At 48.8% G+C, this 22,441-nt stretch overlaps 6 protein-coding genes across 6 annotated transcripts; 3 read left to right on the forward strand and 3 right to left on the reverse strand.

Moving 5' to 3' along the window:
* Positions 1–548: 548 nt before the first annotated feature.
* Positions 549–2,208, forward strand: BDV27DRAFT_134191 (SUR7/PalI family protein). Its single transcript, XM_032068250.1, has 2 exons — positions 549–925; positions 990–2,208. Exons 1-2 carry the CDS (start codon positions 788–790, stop codon positions 1,824–1,826), a joined length of 975 nt encoding a protein of 324 aa, XP_031923690.1. The 5' UTR covers positions 549–787; the 3' UTR covers positions 1,827–2,208.
* Positions 2,209–2,586: 378 nt separating this feature from the next.
* BDV27DRAFT_161480 (uncharacterized protein) lies at positions 2,587–6,292 on the reverse strand (the record flags this gene model as incomplete). Its single annotated transcript, XM_032073233.1, has 2 exons — positions 2,587–6,084; positions 6,143–6,292. 2 exons carry the CDS (start codon positions 6,290–6,292, stop codon positions 2,587–2,589), a joined length of 3,648 nt encoding a protein of 1,215 aa, XP_031923691.1.
* A 328-nt stretch (positions 6,293–6,620) lies between these two features.
* Positions 6,621–14,987, forward strand: BDV27DRAFT_134195 (1-phosphatidylinositol-3-phosphate 5-kinase FAB1). Its single transcript, XM_032068251.1, has 2 exons — positions 6,621–14,453; positions 14,508–14,987. Exons 1-2 carry the CDS (start codon positions 7,018–7,020, stop codon positions 14,629–14,631), a joined length of 7,560 nt encoding a protein of 2,519 aa, XP_031923692.1. The 5' UTR covers positions 6,621–7,017; the 3' UTR covers positions 14,632–14,987.
* A 1,170-nt stretch (positions 14,988–16,157) lies between these two features.
* Positions 16,158–18,219, reverse strand: BDV27DRAFT_161482 (pyruvate kinase CDC19; the record flags this gene model as incomplete). Its single annotated transcript, XM_032073234.1, has 8 exons — positions 16,158–16,403; positions 16,466–16,547; positions 16,603–17,436; positions 17,523–17,644; positions 17,699–17,779; positions 17,845–17,891; positions 17,947–17,991; positions 18,096–18,219. The coding sequence occupies 8 exons, from the start codon at positions 18,217–18,219 to the stop codon at positions 16,158–16,160; spliced, it is 1,581 nt and encodes a 526-aa protein (XP_031923693.1).
* Positions 18,220–18,963: 744 nt separating this feature from the next.
* BDV27DRAFT_38219 (DUF1748 domain-containing protein) lies at positions 18,964–20,530 on the forward strand. Its single transcript, XM_032076488.1, has 4 exons — positions 18,964–19,564; positions 19,669–19,708; positions 19,764–19,806; positions 19,963–20,530. Exons 1-4 carry the CDS (start codon positions 19,358–19,360, stop codon positions 20,102–20,104), a joined length of 432 nt encoding a protein of 143 aa, XP_031923694.1. The 5' UTR covers positions 18,964–19,357; the 3' UTR covers positions 20,105–20,530.
* A 426-nt stretch (positions 20,531–20,956) lies between these two features.
* On the reverse strand, positions 20,957–22,309 carry BDV27DRAFT_148524 (F-box protein; the record flags this gene model as incomplete). The annotated part of the gene is made up of 2 exons (XM_032070928.1): positions 20,957–21,078; positions 21,133–22,309. The coding sequence occupies 2 exons, from the start codon at positions 22,307–22,309 to the stop codon at positions 20,957–20,959; spliced, it is 1,299 nt and encodes a 432-aa protein (XP_031923695.1).
* Positions 22,310–22,441: the final 132 nt, after the last annotated feature.

A 22,441-nucleotide genomic window follows, 5' to 3' on the forward strand; every position in this document is an offset into this window, starting at 1 on the left:
TAGCGTATTTTTTGATCATATGACTCGCTTAATTTACCCATATAGGTTTAGCGTGAGGTCCAAATAACTAGCGTGAGGTCCAAATAACAATTCCCTATTATTATTATTTATCATACTCGATACTTACTACATGTTTATGGTAAGAGCGGCAGATATGGTACCAGATAGGTATAGTCTGATTTTTTGCAAGGGATCGTCATAGTAATCAGTTGAGGCATCTCGTAATGCTAAGACGACGACGCGTAGGACTCCAGCCACTTATGACGTGGCGATAGGGCTGCGGTGACCCCGCCACGAGGCTCGAGTGCCCCCGATCAGGTTTAGTGTCATACGACTGGTCCCGTTGGACTCGTATGGTAAAGAAACCTTCCCGGAGTTGCGGTGGAAACCTCGCATGAATTTATAGAAACATAGCGTGGCGTAGTCCTCCATCGGATCCCCTGATTGGTCAGATTATTGACGATCCTTGAAAAAAGAAAAATAAAATAAACCTGCGCCTCCTCAACTCGTAAAGTTGATACTGTGGACTTTTAACTCGGGGGGACTGACGATCATCGGGCAGCCCATCTTAAAAAACAACGCGATTCTCTCCCGTCTGACACTTCCTGCCATCTTATTTATTCATTCAGTTTCATTCTTTAACTCACCGTTCTTCACTCACGGTCGGTTTATACCCACCTTATCTATCTTCCTTACTTCAGACAATCCACGGAATTTAGCCGATACATCCAGACAAATTCATACATAGAACGAACAACTTCCACATCAGCAAATCAACACCGTCATCATGGGTAAAGGCGGCCGAGTTTTATGTATTATCACACCTTATGCACTCACCATCGCTTCGTTGGTATGCATCATCATCGTCGGGTTGGGCTGCACAAATTCTGGCTCAAGCACATTAAATGACCTCTACTTCTTCCGGGTAAGGATATTTTCCCCGTCTCTTGGTTGGTTGCGATCGGGAACGCCGACTAACAATATTTTAGGCCAATCTCCAAAATATGACAACAACCGCATCGAGCAAAAACACAGTATCCCAGGCTCTCTCCGATGCCGGTGTGACCGTTTCAGATGGAGATATCTCCGCGGCCTTGGAACAAGTTCAGAAGCAGTTTGACCTTAAGGACTTCTACAACATTGGTCTGTGGGGCTACTGTGATGGAAACATCACCAACGACAACTTCGAAGTTTCGGAGTGCTCGAAGCCTAAGGGAGAGTTCTGGTTTAACCCCATTGAGGTCTGGAATTTGCAGGAGACTGGCGTTGAGAATGGCCTCCCCAGTGGTCTGCGCAAGTCTTTGAACCTCTACAAGAACGTCTCCAAGTGGATGTTCATCGCCTATATTGTCGCCTTCGTCGCCACCGTGGTCGAATTGGTCGTCGGTGTCTTCGCGATTTGCAGTCGCTGGGGTAGCTGCGTCACCACGCTTATCTCTGGAGTTGCTTTCCTCTTCACTGCCGCATCCTCCGTGACTGCTACGGCCATGTTCGCCACCGTCACCGGTGCTTTCAACGAGAACCTGAAGGACTATGGTATGCATGGTAGCATGGGCAAGAACATCTATGTCACCACCTGGTTAGCTACCGCCTTCTCCTTGGGAGCTGCTCTGTTCTGGATGCTTAGCACCTGCTGCTGCTCCGGTCGCTCCCCCTACAACCACAAGAACACTCCCCGCGGTGTCACGGCTGAGAAGACCCCTTACACCTATGAGCCTATCGGCCCTCAGGCCCACCAGCAGGCCTCTCCCTACAACACCTCCTACCCGCCACCCCCTCCTACTCAGAACCGGTCAAATGCCTATGAGCCCTTCCGCCACGTCTAAGCGACACCATACATGAGCAAACCATATTTCCAAACAAGTCAATAAAAGAAATCAAAGAGAGAGAAAAAAAAAAACATGGTCATACGACTCGACCAATGACAATCTGATGATCCCATTTGAGCTTTATTGAAGCATCTCAGCGAGGATCCTCATTTATGAACATAATGCCAAGTTACAGCATGAGCCGTTTGGGATTTGTATTGTACTTCTGTGTTTTATTATTATTCGACTGGGTGGATAAATAATTCTCGCCTGTTTTCTTCGTTTTGTTCTGGAATTTCACCGTGGATATAGATTGATGTCTATGACATAGATACCCTCCCTCAATTTACTTTCTACTTTACATTAACATTACTGCTTGCTGAGAATTAGCATTCTGGACTTGCTTTTGCCCTCTTAAAGATTTTGGATTGCGTAGATAGATAAAGTATTGAGTCAGTCACGGGTCGGTCTGTCATAAGCTTTCATTGTAAAGTGTCCGATATCAGTTCGTGTTGGTACAGGGAGCGTAAAATATAAATACAGTAAAACCAACCCTTCCAGTGGATCTGCATCACCCATATCGCCCCGAATTTAGCCATTGAGAAGCAACCGCTGAAAGTAAAGGTATTATCTGAAACATTAAATCCGTCATAAGTGAAATACAAAAGAATTATTGAGAAAATACCTAGTTCAACAAGATAAGGATAGAATTCGGCATAGTGAATCAGGGAACTAGAAAAGAAACAGGTAGCGTACTCGTTGCTCAACACAAAGAACATTATTCAGGAGGGTTAGAATAACACGGCCGCTGAGGTACTCCCTTTTCATCTGCAGGGATGCGTGCCCAGTTGCGACGGAACTTGCGTTGAGAGAAGACATTCTGGTCTGCCCGAGCCCACTTTTTGAAGGGCGTCTCAGGACCGTCGCACCAGCTGGGTTCTGTTGGGAAGAGATGTCGGAGAGAGAGAAACCAGTTCTCGTTGGGACTCTCCGCTTCACTGGCTGCTTCTGATTCATTGCTTGAAAGGGGCGCCTCGAGAGCTGTGGAGGGTTCTTCATCCCCCAGCTCAATGCTGGCTGTCTCGTGCGTTTCATTTATAACATCGTCGTCTTCTTCGCTATTGATTTCGCTTTCTGCGAGGGCGGATTCGTTACCATCTAGGTTTCTCAATGTGCTGAGCTGAGTAGTCATCTCCGAGCGTAGCTGTTCATCAACTTCCGAGGCCGGTTCTACGGCTTCTGAGTGCTGTTCCTCTACCTCTGGTTGCTGCATTTCGGCTTCCGGACGTTCGGTGGTCTCCCCTGTGTGTTCTTCGATCTCTGTATGGTGACCATCGCCAGGGGAACCCACATTGTTTTTCGTATGTTGAGTAGGCGACGACATAGTGAATGACATTCTCTCGACATCCGTGTCAGATTGGGCACTCTGGGCTGCTGGTCCAAAGGAGTGCGCGTGGAAGTTGGAAAACTTATCCACAAGGCTGGCAGTAAACGAAGTATCTGCTCCATTTCGAAGACGTAATGGACTCACCACCGCGTCAGATACGCTCGGAGTGATATTCTGTGCTGCAACCACTTTGATCCCTTCTGCGGTAAGACTTCGTTTCTTATGCGTTGGTTTGGAAAAGTGTGATGTGAAATATTCTTCGTACCCCAGCGATTTCGTCTCCAAAGAAAGACATTGCTCCAAGTAATGCGGATATTCCTCCAAGTGCTTGATAACGAAATCGTCCCACAAGAAAGACCGCTGTAAGCTTCCTTTGTCTCGTACGGATTGCAATATTGCACACAGTTCTCTGAAGTGTAGAAAATCACCGACATAGCTTGGATAATCATTTCGAAACTTCTCATGTATCCTTTGCGCCTCCAAGTGTTCTGCAGAGTGACGAATATAATCCTGGCGACGAGAAACGACACCAGAAGCTGGTCTGGTTTCCCCTACGATACCTGCATCTGTATTCTCGTTGTACGTAAATTTATGTCGCTTTGAAGAAGGTCGCTCTTCAACCCCAGCGGTAGATGCAGGACGCTTTAAAGGTGATCTTCCACCATGCTCAGGCGTGTCATGTGTCAACCCCTGGCTTGGCACTAACTCCTGTCCTTTCTCCTCGAACTCCATTGATGAGAGCACTTCATCGTGAGATGAAAATGGCTTCGAGGAATCCTGAGATTCAAGTGTAGACATAGGTATAGGAGCACTTGAGTCATGCTGTTTAGGGGCAGAAGAGTCAAAGACAAGGGCAACGTGTGAGTTAGGAGTTGCATCTGGCATCGACCAGTCACCAGTACTCATCTGTGTCCCGAGAATTTCAATATCATTCGTCTCACCAGCTTCATTGATCCCTGAGATGTTTGTAATCTGGGTACCTTCTATATCGTCGTTGTTAGTTGCGTATGTGTTGAAGATACGTGATTGAGACGACGATTTGGCCGCCTGGGATGATGACTGTTCTGTGTGGTGTGACTCCAGACTAGCCTTATCCTCGCCCAGCCTCGCAGAACGTAGGTGTTTGAGATTAGCTAAAGGTGTTTCCAGAACTTGCACATGCCCGCGTGCGGGAAGTGAAGACCCAGAACTAATGATCCCTTGCTCCGACTGGTTGGTAAATTTCGATTGTTGTGACCCACCCAGTGGGCAGGGAACAGACGTATCCATGACTGAATCCTCGCTTTCTGCATCGGATTCCTCTTGGAGATCGTGTTCAGCAGCTCTGGTATTGTTGTGCACAGGTTCAGAGATATGATCCTCGTTTGCATTCTTTTCAAACGGCGAATTCCCCATGGGTAGATCATTGCTCTCTTGAACTGCGGAAATAGCTCGGTTGTCTTGCTGGGTTTCGCGCACTGATGTCGAACCGATTTCCTTTGGTTGCTTCTCTTCTGGTGCGTTGCCTGGTTTTGTGATATGTACGCCGTTGCGTCTCATCATCGCCCCTGCCACAGGGCTACTGTCTGCCGGTAGTTGTCGAGGACGGGAAACACGTTCAGGAGAGCTTTCAGACCAGTCCGAAGTTACGGGTTCATCGTCGGATTCTGCATTCGTTTGAGCTGTGGGACAGTTGATATCTGGTGAAAGCGCACGAGACTCAGCCCGCTCAGACTTAAAGCCCCCTAGTCCTTCCCGTTCACTTAAACGACTCCTCTGTAGCGCAATTTGATTCCACTGGGCTAAAAGTTCAGGTGGTACATGTCCTTTGATGGAATCCCCATAATCGGGTGGCACCCATTGACGAGTGTGCTGTTCAAGCAGTGTGACTTGGTTTTTGGGTATCCTAATGTCTCTAGTTCTGATATCAGTCATACGATGCCAGGGGTCCGTGTGGCTAGAGCTTGAATTCTCAGATGGATGTTTCGCTTCAAGTAGCTTTTGCTTTGGTGATGACCGTGGCGAATTGGGATTCTCGTAGTCCTGCCCTTGTTGTACACCTATCTTGTCCGCCATTCCCCCATCAATTTTCGTATTTGGCAACTCATAATCCGCATTGTATCGCTCCTGGGGGGCTGTATGACCATTGTGCTGAACAAGATGTATCAGTCCAGGACGAGAGTCTGACGCAGATCCTTGAGCTCCTTCCCGAGGAATATCACTGGCGCTTTTAGCAGCATGTGGGCTGCTTCCCCGTACCTCAGTCCTGTCAGCAGATTCCTCGTTGACTGGAATGGCAACCGTTCCATGCTCTCTATTGTCTGGAAAATTACTGTCGGTCGGCTTGGTATGAGATTCCAAGTATCCAAGTAGCGCATTCGAAACCGCTGAGCTGCGCTTAGTTTGAATTGGGGGCATCATAGATGGTACTTCCAAATCCACGAACGATGTCTGGGCCTGGGACTGCAGAAACTGTTGCGAGACATGCTTTCCAGCGACGTCGTGGGTTTGAGACTTCGGAGAGTCACCCAAGGAATACGCCTTTGGCGAAGTCGCAGCACGGCGGCTCTCCCGAGACTTGATGGTTTCGAAAACTTTCTTCATCAAGCTTCGTATACTTGCACTCTTCTTAATTGATTTGCCTTGTGGCGCGCCTTTGTACTTGCCCCTGTCCCACGCAATACTAAGATCCCTAACATATAAATGAATTTTCGGCGTAGACATGGCATATTCGAGCACTATCTCATAGTCCAGTAGCTGGACGTAATGGTTTAGAGTCACGTCTCTGTTTAATGGGCGCTCGCGGGCCTCACTTTCGAGTCCCTTCAAAGACTCTTTTGCTAGCACTGCTTCGATCTGAGTTTTGGAGTCGGTTAAAGTTGCCACATATCTCCCTTCGCTTTCTTCCCACTAAAAATAATTGTGAAGCGGTTAGAATATTATATACCTTCAACGGCTGGAAGCTTACATTGAGAACTATAGTGTACTGTGGAGAGCGATGGGCGAAACGAAGATTACTGCCATCGTCCTCAAATTCCGAGCTGTCCACCTGCCCCCTGATGTAACGGAAAAGAAAGTCTTCAACCAATGGTGCAACCCACCCATTCATTGAAGTCATTGTGTAGATGCAGAAATCGTGTCAGAAGAGAAAGTGTCATAGTCTGGTATACAATAGTCCGGTATAACGCATGACTGTCAGTCAAGGTGCGGGAGAGACTTTTCTTTTAGACGGGTTGATTAGATAGAGAGTGACCATAATATACATCATAGTTCAGGGAACTGCATCATCCATCCAAAGTGCTATTCATTCTTAGAGCATAAGGGTGAATCGGCATATAAGGCGCTGTTACCTCATAGATACTAGTCTCTTTGTTCTCTCCTCCATTCGGGCTTGACGCGGTTACAGGCCCTTTAGACGCGCTTCACCGCCTAGGGTCCACGCCAGCCACAGCTCCCTGCTGCGCCACAACCACTACCACGTCATTGGGCAGCATGTCACGGGCATTTTGGCGGCGGGCATTGTGCAGGAAAAGAAAAGCATCGATCAATCTGTATCTCACCCCTCGGGCGTCCGTGCAACTCCTCATATCTCGGCTTAGAGTATAAACTGATTTGAAGTTTGTGGTATATTCTCAAACCATGCCGAGCCAATCTTTCTATGCTTGGATACGCTCAGCACAGAATCCAGTCAGTTCCCTTCACGAGCGATCGAGGTTTCTCCACAGGTAGATGCGACGGACTCATGCAATTATCTACTTTCGACTGAGCCGGGTGTGATCTACCTTCAACGTCTAGCCTTCGACGCTCCGCATCTCTTATTCGTCTAGATAAGACGAAGTCCTGATGGCTTCACAGCAGTCTCAAGGGACATCAAGTCCATCCGCATCATCAATCTTTCTTCCGCTAGGACGACGGGGCTCTCGGGCATCTTTATCAGCCCACGCCGAACGGAAGGGCCTAAACGCTGCACTAGACCAGATTCATACGGCAGCTTACCAGTCCGATTCTCTTACCACATTTAACGACTTTACCAATCCACCCGCTCCCACTTCCGCGACTGAAGAGAAAAGCTTCTCAGGCGAGCTACAAGGAGGCTTGAGTGGGTTATATAGTCGGTTTCGAACTTCCGTGGGCGGGGTCAGGGACATTGTAAGCGGCGTGGGAAGGTCGCTGGACAGATCCTCCACGGAAGACCATGGAATAAGAAGTCCTCCGTCGGAGCGCTCCGTCTCGAAATCTGCGCATGGCTCGACAGCTTCAATACCGGAGTCTCAGCAGCACCAACCGGGCTCATCTCAGGGTTCAAGATTACACTCACCAACATGCGTAACTCACCAATCTACGCAAGATGGCTTTCCTTTCCTACTGGCTGGGAAAGGCCCCAGGCTTTCGTCGAAAACTGCGAGTATATCCTCAAAGGCCTCTGTCCCCCCCTCGCCCGCGATGAAGTCTCCTGTTGTGCCGTTGCCCAAAAGCACGACTAATTCAGTAGCTGTAGACCCGACAGTTACTGAACTTCATGTCAACGCTATTAAGGAACCTCATAACTCGAGCAACAACTCCGTGAATCTTTCCTCTCACAGCTTTCAATCGATCGATTCACTTAGCACAGACAAAGAAGATGGCCCTCTCACTGCATCTATAAGCTCTTCAGGGCGAAGCCAACGATTATCACATTCCCCCGTCTTGCAGGCGAAGGCCCAGCACTTCTCGTTTGAAGGCTCAGGCACCTCAGATGTTAGCAGGTCATCTACGATGAACAGTCAGGTCCCGGATAGTTTTAAGAGGTCAGATAGCCAGGTCACTCATGAGTTAGATATGTCGTTACCTGGTCCGGTGCGAAAAGCGAGGCATTCAGTCGAAGGAGTACATGATGGGACGGAGAGAATCAGGTCGAATTCAGGAGCTTCATTCAATCCAGATAAATCTGTTGCTGCTCCAGTTACTGCAGCGAGTAATGTCTCTCAATTCCCCGGTAATACTGACAACTCGTTTCCTGATAATCAACCTCCGTCTGCTGCTGCGACACCTATGCCATTGGTAGAGAGGGAGGGCTCGCCGAAAGAATCCTCGAAGGCACTTATCAAGAATAAAACCAAGGAAAGACTCGTTCTTCCAAGCTCGAGCCGCTTACCAGGATATGTGGCTTCTCAAGCCTCCCCAAGCGATAAATCAATGGGCTCTGCTGCTGTTACTCCGCTAAGCACAGCGGTTGACTACGGCCCTAGTCAGGATGGGCGTAGCTGGCGGTCTCATGCGACTGGTGATGGTGTTATGTCGCAACTCCGGAGTAAACTGCTCAGTAAAGATTTTTGGATGAGAGATGAGAACGCAAAGGACTGCTTCCATTGCGGCGAGCCTTTCTCTACTTTTCGTCGCAAACACCACTGTCGGACCTGCGGCCAAATATTCGACTCAAAATGCACACTTTTGATCCCCGGAGACAGATTCGGTCAACCGGGCACTATACGCGTCTGCAAGCCGTGTGAAGCTATGATTAATGGGCATGGTGATGATTCCTCGGAGTTCTCAGATAGCGAACAGAGCCCAGTTGTGGTCAATCCTCGAGTCTCCGATTTAGGCTTGGGAAGTTACCCGCGTCCCACTGCCGACGACGATGACACGTCCTCTATAGTCTCTCAATCGATAGATCAGGTTATGAAGACACCAACAATGGCCATTCCGGCAACAAGACGTGCTGGTGAAGGCCACAATCGCCGGTCGGCTGTCCTAGAGATCAGCCCAGATCGGCCATTGGCTAGGCCAACATCCTCAAGATCGCTCAAATCATCGCTCAGTGGGAGGACTCATTCAATGGGTCATAAGCGCCATCATTCTCGTCAGCAGTTCATTCGAAACTTCAAGCCTTATCATGACGATCGAGCTCCCTTCCAGAGGCGGCATGTCGAGGACACTGCTCTTGAATCACGACTACCTGCGTTCCACAAGGACAACATCATCGACCCGGATCTGGCACAGTACCTCTCTGATGATGCCTCGAGTGGCGACGAGCAGCCAAGCCTGCTATCAGCCGTATCAGAAGGGTCATTGTCTAAAAGCGGTGGTGACAATGAAAGAACAACGTTTGGGGGGTTTCTCGCTGCCATGAAAAAAGGCAGATCTGCATTTGGGGACAGGAGCATTGCAAACTATAGCCATGTCGGCCGCGAGCCAGATGAGGGTAGCATCAGCAGCTCGAGAGCAGTGAACCTTCCTCGTCCTCGCCGGCGTAATCTTAGCGTTGCGAGCAGTGTCCACCAACGCCCCTCACCCAGGGCGTCCAAAGACAGTGTTTTCAACCAACAGGACTCTGCAACTGCTACCCACGTATTCCCTACTGGGGTAACTCCTAGCGGGTTCAAGATGACACGAAGTTCGTCTATGAGAGGAGCTGGTGCTCCGCCGGTAGAGTTAAATAAGGCTAGCCTACAACATGTTCGCAAGCTCCTCCGGCAACTTCTGAAAGACGCTTCGATACCTCATGTCCAGAGCTGGGAGACTGCTCTGCTTCCCATACTCCTAAAAGCAGCGGATGAGGTTGATCCAGACGTTCAGGGTGGCGACGATATGGACATCCGTCACTACGTCAAACTCAAGAAGATCTTGGGCGGTCGACCTGGAGATACATCCTATGTATCCGGCTTAGTTTTCACAAAAAATCTTGCCCTCAAGAGCATGTCTAGGTGCATCCCGCAGCCGAAGATACTAATAATTGCGTTTCCACTTGAATATGCCCGTCATCAGCAACATTTCATGAGCTTGGAGCCTGTCATTCGCCAGGAGCGTGAGTTTCTCGAGAATTTAGTAAGCAGGATATCTGCTCTACGGCCTAACCTGCTTCTGGTTGAGAAGAATGTCTCTGGGCTAGCTCTAGATCTTCTAGATAAAGCCAAAATTGCAACGGCATACAATGTCAAGTCTTCCGTCCTTGAAGCTGTATCCCGATGCACTCAAACTAGGATAATCACTTCCATGGACAAACTTGTGACCACTCCTGTGACTAGCGAGTGTGGTAGCTTCGATGTCAAGACCTATGTTTACAACGGACGCAAAAAAACATACATGTACTTGTCCGGCTGTCGCAAAGAGCTCGGATGTACAATTGTTCTTCGTGGTGGTGATAGTGAAGTGCTCTCAAAGGTGAAACGAATTACTGAGTTCATGACCTATGTTGTTTACAACCTTAGGTTGGAGACTTGCTTGATGAGGGATGAGTTTGCTCAAATGCCGGCGTCATCCGAGACAGAAGCCGGCAGGGAGGCGATTGATGCGGCACGCTCAAGCGTCTTAACTACAGCAAATAAGAGTGGGGAGAATCCAGGTTCACCTCCGTCAAGTCTGCAGCAGGAATCGATTGAGAAGAGTGATGGATCTATCGCAGAGAAGTCCACTGTTGCCAGTGAGGTCACAGAAGTGCCTGATGACGTTCCCATGCCGACGTACTATCAGGACTTTGTGCATGATAGTGAGGCAAAGATCCTCTCTGCCTCTCCGTTCGTCAAGTTTGAGCCCCCTTATCTGCTTAAACGCGCAAGAGAAATGGAACGGAGGCTAGCCTACTTGAAACGTCTGCGGGACCAGAACCTTGACTTTAACCCATCATTAGATGAAAAAACCAGGTCACAAAAGTTCGTTCTTGTAACTCCTGAAATGGTCCACGAATCACCTCAGGATGCTTCCCCGAAAGTAAAGGAGGTCTTGCATGCGGCTCATGACGCCGAATATGACAGAGCCCTGCATAACTATCAAACCCAGAAACGCCAATGGGAAGCCTATATTGCTGGAGCAGCGGGTGTTTTTGACCCATATGCACATCAGAATATTGTCGTTCTCTTCAGTCTTGTCTGCACTACATCATCAATCCCTTGCTCAGGTCCGGATCTTCTTGCTTTGGAATACTACAATGAGCACGGTGATGATGCGATGTTTGAACCTGATTGTGCGCTTGGCCAATATGTGGAGGACATATGCCTCAATGCCAACACTATTTGCAACGTAAATGGGTGTGAGAAACGGATGTTTGAACATCACCGTCAGTACGTACACGGACAAGCCCAAATAAGCGTTTTCATCCAGCCGTATCCTTCGAAACTCCGAGGTCTTCAGGACACAATTTTGATGTGGAGTGCCTGTAAAATATGTGGGAATGAAACCCAGGTCTTCCCTATGTCTGAAAGCACGTGGAAGTATTCGTTTGGGAAATATTTGGAGCTTTCATTTTGGAGCAAGAATCTTCATGCTCGGGCTGGCGTCTGTCCGCACGATTTGCAGCGAGACCACCTCCGCTACTTCGGCTTCAAAGATGTAGCCTTACGCATCCATTACGATCCCATCAATCTACTTGAGATCATCGTTCCAAGGACACGGGTTACGTGGAAAGTGGACAACGATCTAAAGCTCAGAAATGACATTTATCTCAAAATTGAGCAGCGTCTGAACAAGTTCATGCTCTCTGTCAAAGCGCGCTTGAAGGGCATTAATGTTGAAAGTGTCATTCCCAAGCTAGCAGAAGATTGCAAGCGAGAAGTTGAAGCCCTAACCAAAAAGGCTAACGAAGATCATGCAGCTCTGATCAAACAATTACAAGACAAGTATATCAATTCCCGTTATTGGGAGATTACTCCTTTGAACGAAGTGGCACGTTTTGCTCAGGAGAAAGTCGTTGAGTGGGATACTGCATTTGCGGAATTCGAAAAGAACTTCTTTCCTTCCGAGAAGGATATTAGAAGACTGGCAACATTGCAATTGAAGAAAATCTTCTTGGATAAAGATGCATCTGTTACTTCTCTTACTTCAACCGAAGAGGCCCTGACCACCCCTACGGAACCTGAGAGCGAGAATACTGAAGAGCCGGAAAAGCCACGTCCGATGCGTCGCATGACTTTGTCTCCGGAGAAGGCGCAAGATGTCCTAGTGTCTGTCGTTGAAGAACACTCGGGCAAAAAACAGAAAGCCGAGGGCCAAGACAATGGCTCCGCGAAGGTTGGAGAACCTGATACACCCAGCTCCTCACCTGCACCAGAGGAAAGGCTGTCATCTTCTCCTGCAGACGAAGCCATAGCAAAAAAAGAAGTGCAGCACCTGGACTTAGCGTTGCCTTCAAACCAACCTGAACAGACACTTATGGATGTGAATGACCAGGGCACGGTGGGTAAGCCTGAATCAGAACCATTAGGAACCGATTCAGGTACAGGCGCTCTGGAGGCCATTATTCCCGAGCAAGGAGACTCCCAGGCACTAAGCCAGCGGAACTATGATGCTGATAAACCGATACACTCTCCCGATTCTCCCCCAAATCAACATCGTTCAGCAATTCCACGGCCAGCCGAGGGTGTTACTAGGCGCAATGCAAAGGCAACTTCTCCACCCCTGTTCCGTGCCCAGTCACAGCCAGTGCAGCTTCAGAAGGAAACAGTGTATGACAACAGTCCCCTGAAAGGGTTCAGAATTAACCCTGGGAGAATTGGTGGCCGCGACGGTGCTGCTAGCCCCCCTCCTTATGAAGTGAGGTTCAAGGGCCCAGACAAAAAGCTATCAGACCGGTTCGGTCTCAATGCCTTCCGAAACGGAAGACTTACGCCCGGTCCATCTCTAATACCTCGCTCAATACCGACAAGAAAGGGTCATACGCGTGTTACTTCTCTGGCCAAGCACTTCGAGCAATTGAGCCGAGAGTTCGAAAAGGAGCGACAACGTGAAAGAGCCCAGAGAGCCGCCAAACGTTCACAATCACGTGCATTTCCGCTTGCAAGTTCAAAGCCGATTGTGGAGGTGTACAAAAATGTTAGGGAGGCAGTTGAGGAACGAGAGCCCTCGGGTGAAGGGGAAGACCTCCTCTCATCCACATCGCGGACTTCCATAGACGACTCAAGCAAAGACGGTGAAACACTCCCGGCAAAATCGTCGCAAGAAGGAGAAAGAAAGGATCTTACTTCACAAGAGCCATCAACCACGCCAGTGGAAACTGACAGTCTCACTCAGAGTACGGATCAAATCCTATCAGAGGGTGAAGCAGAGGAGATACATAGCGATGAAGATCGCTCCTCAGTGAATGGACTACAAGTTACAGATTCAAATGAAGAACTACCCAAGATGTCACCGGAAGATGAACAGCTCGACCTGAAAGAGTTCCCAAAGCACGAAAGGAGCACGCTTCTGAAACTCCTAACAAACTTCTGGTCGGAGCGTTCTGCCAGTGGATGGACTCCCCTCGAATATCCACTGACCATGTCCGACCATGTTTTTGCAGATTGTGATATTATCGTACGCGAGGATGAACCGAGCTCGCTCATTGCCTTCGCTTTAGATTCTCATGATTATAAAGAGAAGCTAGCGAGCATCCAGAAACGCTATGAGGAGCTCGATGAGAAAGACACGGGTCTGGGGGAAGAACCAGAAGCTATGAATGAAGCACGGGTTGAGCATGCTCTTTTGAGATCTACGGGGACGCACCTCAAGTATCAATTCCAGGAAGGTCAAGCAAAAATGCTTTGCAAGGTGTTTTATGCCGAGCAGTTCGATGCTTTGAGGAAGAAGTGCGGAATTGCCGAGCGTATTGTAGAATCACTATCCCGATGTGCAAAATGGGATTCAAAGGGAGGAAAAACAAAATCCATTTTTTTGAAAACGCTGGACGACCGGTTCATTCTGAAATCGCTGTCGACTATCGAGACCCAGGCTTTCCTCAAGTTTGCTCCAGCGTATTTCCAGATCATGTCTGAAGCACTGTTTCATGAGTTACCATCCGCGATCGCAAAGATGTTCGGATTCTACCAAGTGATTATCAAGAATCCTGCCACAGGCACCGAGTTTAACTGGTTTCTTTTGCTAATGGAAAACCTGTTCTACGACCGCGTTCCGACGCGGATTTTCGACCTCAAGGGCTCAATGAGGAATCGCAAGGTACAGAGCACCGGGGAACGCAACGAGGTCCTGCTTGATGAGAACATGGTGGATTTCATCTACGAGACACCGCTCTTCACCCGAGAGCACTCTAAAAAGCTTCTGAGCCAAAGTGTCTGGAACGACACTCTCTTCCTAGGCCGCCAAAATGTCATGGATTATTCACTCATGATTGCTATCGACGAGAGCCGGTCGGAGTTGGTAGTCGGTGTTATTGACTGCATCCGTACCTATACGTGGGACAAGAAATTAGAGTCATGGATCAAGGACCGTGGATTCGCTGGCGGTGGTAAGAATCGACCTACTGTGACCAGTCCCAAGGAATACAAGAGTCGATTCAGGGAGGCAATGGCCCGATACGTTCTTCAAGCCCCAAGGTTAGTCACTCCTCATAAGATGACATGAATCTAGCTCGCTGATAATACTTCCAGTTGTTGGAGTCAATTCCAACAGCCCCAGATGTATCGGTACACTCCGGTGGAGCAACCACCAGGCCTGGCATACCATGCGTTAGACGGGGACACTGCCGAAGGAAATGAGTCAGGTGGTTCCTAGAGGACTATCCAGCTTAGTCTCTATGATGATGATGAAAGTATATGATTTTTTACGGCGCGATCCATTCCTTCCTTTTTAAAGATAGCGACATAGCAAAGGCGTTCACGGCATCAGCATAGCGAACTGCGCATACTCCCCATTTCGGACGTTCCTTTTTTGAGCATTTCCCTATGATTATCAATCACGAGATGTATTAAACTAAGTAATGTATTGGGTGACTGGGGCTGTATTATGAGAAACGGCGATGTGCAACTTGTATTTCAGTGTCTTCATACCAATCCATGTATATATTACAACTCTACGTGAAATATGAAAACAGTCCCGATTAAACCTCAGGTATTTCCGAAATCTTGAACAACGAGATCAACGAGATTAAGAAAGAAAGGAAAGAAAGGGAAGAAAGGGAAGAAAGGGAAGAAAGGGAAGAAAGGCAACTCCGCCCAGGTCACAATGCCCAGACAATATTACGTACATGGCTATGAAACGGAAAATCCACAACGAGTGATGGATGCTTATACTCGTTCCGTTTCACCGACCAAAGTCCTCCCGAAAATCTCGGCGGAATTCGGGACACTTCGGGAATTTGATTTGCTCTCCACACCATTTCCATGCATATGCTTCGAGGGAGTATATCTTTTCCCTCTCTGTACTTTTTTCCTTTTCCCACTCTCCTTCTTATCTGATTCTGCGCTTTCTGTACTCCAGGACAGAAACAGTTTCGAGAGCGTTGCCATAATTTTCTTTTTCAAATGTTATGAGAAAGTGTCTTTAGGCAATGAGATATGCAAGTCTTCTATGAGGCATTTGCATTTACTGCAGCCTCGGTAGAGGGGATTCCCCGCATTCATTTTTGAGCCTTTTTTTTTATTTGTCTTTTTCGGTTCCTGTTAAGAGGGGAAGATCTCGCTCTTCTTTCTTCTCCTTTCCCCCTTACATGTGGGAATGGAGTTCTTCGAGCAGATAATTTGCTCCCACGGTCGCCTTGCTATAGGGTATACGGTTCTTGACCTACGGGACTAAGACTCCATGCCTGGAATGTGACTACTAACCTACAATGACTCGAGACTTTTCTCAGTCTTAACCTAACATGAATTCTGCGGTTTCTCGAACTCAATTGACGAATCTGATCATTATGAACGTGAACATGAAGATCATTAATCTAGCTTTTGATCGCAAGAAACCATCAAAAAGCAGGCAGGCTAACTAACGCCAACTCAGGATGAATACAGATTATGTTCTGAAGGGTGAGTCTCCTCGTGCGCTTCCGGACCGAATGGGACAGATAAGAGCCCACACTCCACTGCCATTCACCCGACACCACCGCCAAGCTACACCCTCCCGACTAATGAATCTCGCAAGGAAGGATTCGGGGATCAGGGGATCACTTGAAATGGGCGGAACTTTCCGGTCGTCATACTTAGCCGAGACCCGTATACGACATTTGAGGACACACCCTCGTCGCTATTTACCTACCCAATTGCTGTCGTTACCACGTCATGCAACAAGGGCGACACTGCTGTCTGGATTTACTCAATCAGACCAAGGTTCTCCTCAGCAGGGACCACACGGACGGTGTTGGTGTGGCCCTGGCCTCCGCGCCAACCCTGGACACAGACAATGTTGTCTCCCTTGTTGATGATACCGAGCTTGATACCGTGGGAGATAGCCCACTTGAGACGGCGGTCAACGTCCTCCTGCCAGATCTTGACGTTGAAGTCGGGCTTGTTCTCGGGGAAGAGGAAGGGCCAGACACCACGGTAGAGGTGAGAATACTACAGACAAATCAATCAGCGCAATTCATGACGATAGACGATATACAGAATTGGCAACTTACCCTCGAAGCTCTAGGGTTACGGGTGACCATCAAGATGGGGCACACAGGGCGGTACTTGGAAAGAAGGCGAGCAGTGTTACCACTTCACCGGCCAGTTAGCGAGCACGTCTAGTTCAACGAGACCATATGATACGTACCTGGTGGTCAAGACAACAATAGCACCAGCGTTAAGCTCAAGACTGGCGCTAACGGCAGCCATCGCGATGGACTCCACGGTATCAGTGGGGCGGGGAGCGAGGTTGCGCAACTCGTCAAAGACATTGAAGTGGGGAATGGCAACCTCTGCGAGCAAACAGGTCTCGCTCATCATCTTAACAGCCTCGCAAGGGTATGAGCCCTTGGCGGTCTCACCAGAAAGCATGACACAGTCGGCTCCGTCAAGAACAGCGTTGGCAACATCGGACACCTCGGCACGAGTGGGGCGAGGGTTATAGGTCATGGACTCGAGCATCTGAGTGGCACAGATGACGGGCTTGCCCTTGATGTTACACTTGGCGATCATCATCTTCTGGGCGATGAAGACCTTAGGGGCGGGGATCTCGATACCAAGATCACCACGAGCGACCATGACACCGTCAGTCTCCTCAAGGATCTCATCGAAGTTGTTGACACCCTGCTGGTTTTCAATCTTGGCAATGATCTGAATCTCCTTACCCTCTTCACCCAACACGTCACGGATGTGGCGGATGTCACTTCCCCGACGAATGAATGAGGCAAAGATCATGTCGACGCCGTTCTTGACACCGAACTTCAGATCACTGATATCCTTCTCAGAAAGGGCAGGAAGGTCAACATCGGTGCCGGGCAGGTTAACACCCTTGCGAGAGGAGATGTTGCCATTGTTAAGACATTTAACGCGCAGGGTCTTGTCGTCGACGACCTCCAGAACCTGGAAGGAGAGGATACCATCGTCGACATAGATGAGCTTTCCGGGAGCGATCACCTTGGTAATGTTCTTATAGTCCAGGTACCTAACAAATACATTGTTAGTCTGAACAAGCCCGGGCCTCCTACCAAGCCATTCACGGACGGATCCGGGGAGCTGATGAAGACTCACATGTTCTGATCATCGCTAGCAGTAGCGTATTTCTCATCGGTGGTGATGTTGAGCTCGTGGCCCTCCTTGATGGGAATATCCTTGTCATCGGTAGTGTTTCCGGTACGGATCTCAGGTCCTTTCTGCAGAGCCGGTTAGTATTGTTTAACCCTGGAAAAGTTCCGGTCTAGACTTACGGTATCAAGAGCAATGGCGAGGGGACGTCCGGTCTGGACTCTGGCGGCCTCACGGGCGTTATCGATAACGGACTGGTGGTACTACGGTGAAAGTTAGTAAACCAGACGTACGACGAAGACGAACCCAGGAACAGTGACAAACTCACCTCATAGGAACCGTGGGAGAAGTTCATGCGAACAACGTTGAGGCCGGCTATTGAATCACTGTCAGCTAAAGAAATTACGGAGGTCATTGGGCTTCGCCGTACATCTGCGGAGAGCATTGATCTTCTCCACCGAGTTGGTCTTAGGGCCTGCAATGGGAAAAAACGTTAACACCATCCATATGAATTACTAAAGCCTAGTTTAGGGTGAGGGGAGGGCAAGGAGACCCTGAGATTTTATGGTTAACACTTACCAATGGTGCCAATGATGGAGGTGCGGCGGAAGTTCTTCGCAGGTACCATCTCCGTGTTCAGCTTGGAGTGCCACTCCAGCTTCATACGGTTGCTCAAATGGTCGAGAGAGCTGCTAGCGGCCATTTTGAAAGCTTCCCTGTCTACACTGGAAAGATGAAGAAGAGAAGATGGATTGGGAGAGAGGGAGTTGTGATTTGGATGAATGGAAGAATTGGGGGGGAAGAAGAGGAGGGGGAGATGGGCGATAAAAAAAGATCGGAGAAGTTGGCCAGAGAAAGAGAGCCGGTGAGCGAGGGGCTGCTTTGGGTTTGGTTTGATTTGCGGGAGTGGGTGTGTGCCCGGGAGGGAAAATGTTGTTGGCCGCCTTCTCATTAGTTGAGAAAGGAAGACAGGTTGCCCAGTATCTCCGGTCGGTTCCCCGCGGCTGGTACAACTCTGGGAATTTTTTTTTCCTTTTCCTCTTTTCTTTTTTACAATGGATCGGCTGCCAGTAACTATTACCTTTACTAATTATTCATCCGATATCTATATCAATTTTGGTTACCCATGAAAAACAAACAAATGATCAACTGGACCTGTCGGAGGTCCAAAAGAGAAAGACACCAAGAACCTCCATCAACTACACTGCCATCTGGCACTGTTTTCCCACACCCCACTTACAGGGCAGACCAAATTCACCCATTGTTGCCTTATCCACCTATGTACGGCGTCCCACCCTCTATCTATATGATGTGTACTATCATGGTGGCTCAATGCCACATGATCAGTACACCATGTAATATCTCAAACGATCCTCGACGTCAGACCACTCTCCCTATAAAATAAGAAACAGTAACGTCGTGAGGTATATTTGACAAAGTAATTGGTTCAAACAAACAAACACCTACCTTGTGATTCTCGGATTGTCTGACTTGGGAAGAGGAATATCCTTTCAGGGACACCGAGTAGATACTGAGTACTGAGATACATGCTAACCGTACTAGTACTACTCCGTGCCAAGGCCCATGGCATGCAGCGAGGAGTTGTCAAGTTCGAGATAGTGGGACTACGGAGTACATAAGGCAGCCAAACGAGATAAGCATAAATGCCATAGCATAATTAAATATACTGGATCATGACTAATCCATTGTCCGCATAATACTGGGTCCTATCCTCTAGCTCCTTGTGTGCAAGCTCCAAATATAGCCAGCCACATCCCCAGCCACATCCCCAGCCCCCTGAGTCCCATCCCACCGCCTATCATTCACCACGTCATGTGAAAATGGCACGTGAGCCAGCTCACCTCCCCGAGGGCTGTTCTCGTGGGGAGTACCTCGTCTTTCTTCCTGCATATTATCAGTGGACCTTGCCTTTCCAGCTCCTAATTTTGGAGTCACACAAATCGTACATACCACGAGCTCGACCTGATCCTCTATACTCGGTGTGGACAAGTCCAGTTTCATCGTTAAGCCCTGATATGGTCACCATGGTATGTTTATTACTCCCCGATAGCTCTCTGTTTGTATTTGACTAGCTACCTGAGTATTGACTTTTTTTTTCTTGGAATTACCTGCTGATCGTTGACCATCTTAGTTCGGCCGACTCACCCATTACGCTTTTGACGCTGTCCTCTGTAGGTTCTCCTTTGTTCATTGTTATCTATGGTCAACAGATACTAACCATCACAGTCTCTGCCTTTCTGGCAGGTGTGAAGCGTTCGACTGGTCTTACGTAATTACACCCTTCCTACGCATGTTTTGTTTGTTCCTGTAGCCTGTCGATATGAAACAATGACCATGGTTTACGACTTTTCAAACGATTGCTGGAATCTCGGCTAACTCTGTCACCCCGCGCCCCCTCGGGGGAACTGCGTGGGGATCTTCACAGCCCCAGTCTCGACTCCGACAAAATCACCGACAACAAGGACTTCAAGAAATGGATCGATAGTTATCTCGGTGTTGGCGAGTGGGTGATGGATCAGTCCGTTGCCGTCCTGGGTTCCACCAGCTATTTCGAGCGCAGGCGGTGATTTATCTACTCCGGATTATCCGGATAAATCGGGGCGACGCTTCGGATTGATTCACTTGATACCGGAGGTACGCTCTGTGTTTTCCCTAAGTCAGCTTGGGACATCATGTCGAGAGAGTGCGTGTCTTGTAAAAAAAATATCAAGAGAGCCGTCGTGACTGAAATTTGGGCGTCCTGCATAGCGGCTTGAATTACGATTGATGATTACCTTGTCCTTTATATGGTCCGGTATGGGGGACCGTGGCGTTAGGAACTCTCACCTTGGCTGTATACCTTGGTTTCAGTTTGGCATTATATTCGCTTTACATGGGTCCCCATTCTGCTCTCCCGAGTATACTCGCTTGTACATAAGGTTACCGGCCCCGGTAGTTCAAGCTGCCCTGTTTCGTCGCGCTGTCCGGGGAATGATTATGCCTTTTTTTCCTCCAACGTTCCGGGTGTGTGTATACTTAGTCTACAGGCTCGAACAACTTTCATAGAGCTTGTGCGAGTCTAGCAGGCGATACTGAGTAACAATATACTGTCGCAGAGGGGTGGATTGGGGTCGCCAGTATAGGGATCCTTGGATTCCTGGGTCCAATCACGGTTCTTCAAATTTACCATCCCTGGTTGGTCTCCCGTGCACGGAATCCACTATGATTTGAGGCCGCCTTAATCAACTAGATGTTCACTCAAGTCATCAGGATTGGCCCAATACGTGTCCATCGGGGGGTGTTCGACGCGCCAACCATGGTTTTGTCATCTAGACAGTGTGTACACAACCGCCATACATATATTTGAATCATTATCTCTCAAGGAGGGGAGCAAGTAGTAGGCACGAATCGTTACGTCGTAAGAATAATCACACATCCGCTCATATCCGAATAAGTTCGTCTATGTCGAGGCGGCGGAAATACGAGATATGTCCCATAGTCTCCCAATAGTGAGCTATACAATCAGGCGATATGAGAATAAGTTGCGAGGCGATGAATGTATCTAAGTATTGGGTCAGAACACGCAACAACAGGAATGCGATTCGGTTCAGCTTACCGTCTCTAAACCCGAGACCCGCTACATGTCCTCGACTACGCACAATCCTCGCCCCTCGGAAAAGTGATTCATCCGCGACACGGACAAAACCCTTAGGTCCGATATCATCCGAAATGAATGAGAGCTCGCCTCGAGGGACATTGGGGTCTCCAGTTAGTTTGATAGCCTCGAGGCTACCATTCTGGATAATGCCATCATGAAGGAACTCAGACTCGCCCTCGTCAGGCGTACCGTTAAACCCATCTTCGCTATCACGTTGCAAGAAAAGCAGGAACTCACATCCGTGGGCGGAGTAGTCTCCAATCCATATACCCTGATAGGGCTTTTGCCTGGTAGGCGTATATAGATGCGGATCAAGTGTCGCGTAGGTCGATAAGGTCTCGCTTCGGCCGGCAGCAAACATCGGCATACCCAGACGAAAATGCGCCCATCTTCTAATCCGAAACGCATCTTCCGACATTATTTCCAAAAGTCCAGGGTTACGTTCCCATTCTGACCCATGCGTTTCGGGGCTCCGATATACGCGATTTCGACTGGGTACAATGGGTGGCGGCCATTGCTTATATGGGTCGGGGTCTGGAGGAGGTCCCTTGGGGCAAAACGATAAGGAATTGAAGACCTGCTGTGATTCCAACGGCAAGGGCATGCGGATCTCTCCGCGCAGATAATGCCGTTCACCATCATGGTTCCTCAGGAGTAATATAGGACTGTCTAGCCAAAGGCTAGGTTTCGGGTGAAAGGTTTGAATAATAACCTCTGGATTCCATTCCCAAATCTGGAACTTGTGCGAGGGTGAACGCCGTTCTGCAATAACCCGATACGCTTCGATGACGCCTCGACGGTGATCGTAACGGCCCAGGATTAGATTGCCCGTGTGCTCAGTATCTGAAAACCAGATCTTTTTCTGGGGGATGAACCAGCAAGGATGGTACGCAATATAGAGACTGCGAAAGGAGTCAAATGGTCCCGAATCGTGAATTTTCTCTGGTAAGTAGGAGTTGACCACGTTGGCCCACAGCAGATCGTTAGCCGTGTGCTCGGCCAAGCAGCGACAGGTGGCCGACAGACGAGCGAGGTCTTGTGCCGAAAGATACGATAGAACGGAATGTAAAAGCTCGGTCGGAAGCTGTAACAACGGCGATTCTGTGTTCTGGGCTGTATTGGTGCTCATCCGCATGTCGGGAAAGACTTCATCGTCGTCGACCTCTTGTACTGTGGGTGTGTGGCTCATCTTCTCCAGGGCCAGGCTAGTACTAGATTTCAAATCCATGAAGGTGAAACGGCCCTGGGAAGGCCTCTCGGATGGAGA

The sequence above is a fragment of the Aspergillus caelatus genome (genome assembly GCF_009193585.1).
Source record: "Aspergillus caelatus strain CBS 763.97 unplaced genomic scaffold BDV27scaffold_204, whole genome shotgun sequence".
NCBI lineage: Eukaryota > Fungi > Ascomycota > Eurotiomycetes > Eurotiales > Aspergillaceae > Aspergillus > Aspergillus caelatus.

Coding starts and splice junctions, on each gene's coding strand:
- BDV27DRAFT_134191 (XM_032068250.1), top strand. CDS start 788: ATGGGTAAAGGCGGCCGAGTTTTATGTATTATCACACCTTATGCACTC. Junction 926..989: donor ATGACCTCTACTTCTTCCGG/GTAAGGATATTT, acceptor ACAATATTTTAG/GCCAATCTCCAAAATATGAC.
- BDV27DRAFT_134195 (XM_032068251.1), top strand. CDS start 7,018: ATGGCTTCACAGCAGTCTCAAGGGACATCAAGTCCATCCGCATCATCA. Junction 14,454..14,507: donor TACGTTCTTCAAGCCCCAAG/GTTAGTCACTCC, acceptor TAATACTTCCAG/TTGTTGGAGTCAATTCCAAC.
- BDV27DRAFT_38219 (XM_032076488.1), top strand. CDS start 19,358: ATGGCACGTGAGCCAGCTCACCTCCCCGAGGGCTGTTCTCGTGGGGAG. Junction 19,565..19,668: donor GCCCTGATATGGTCACCATG/GTATGTTTATTA, acceptor TGACCATCTTAG/TTCGGCCGACTCACCCATTA. Junction 19,709..19,763: donor CGCTTTTGACGCTGTCCTCT/GTAGGTTCTCCT, acceptor TAACCATCACAG/TCTCTGCCTTTCTGGCAGGT.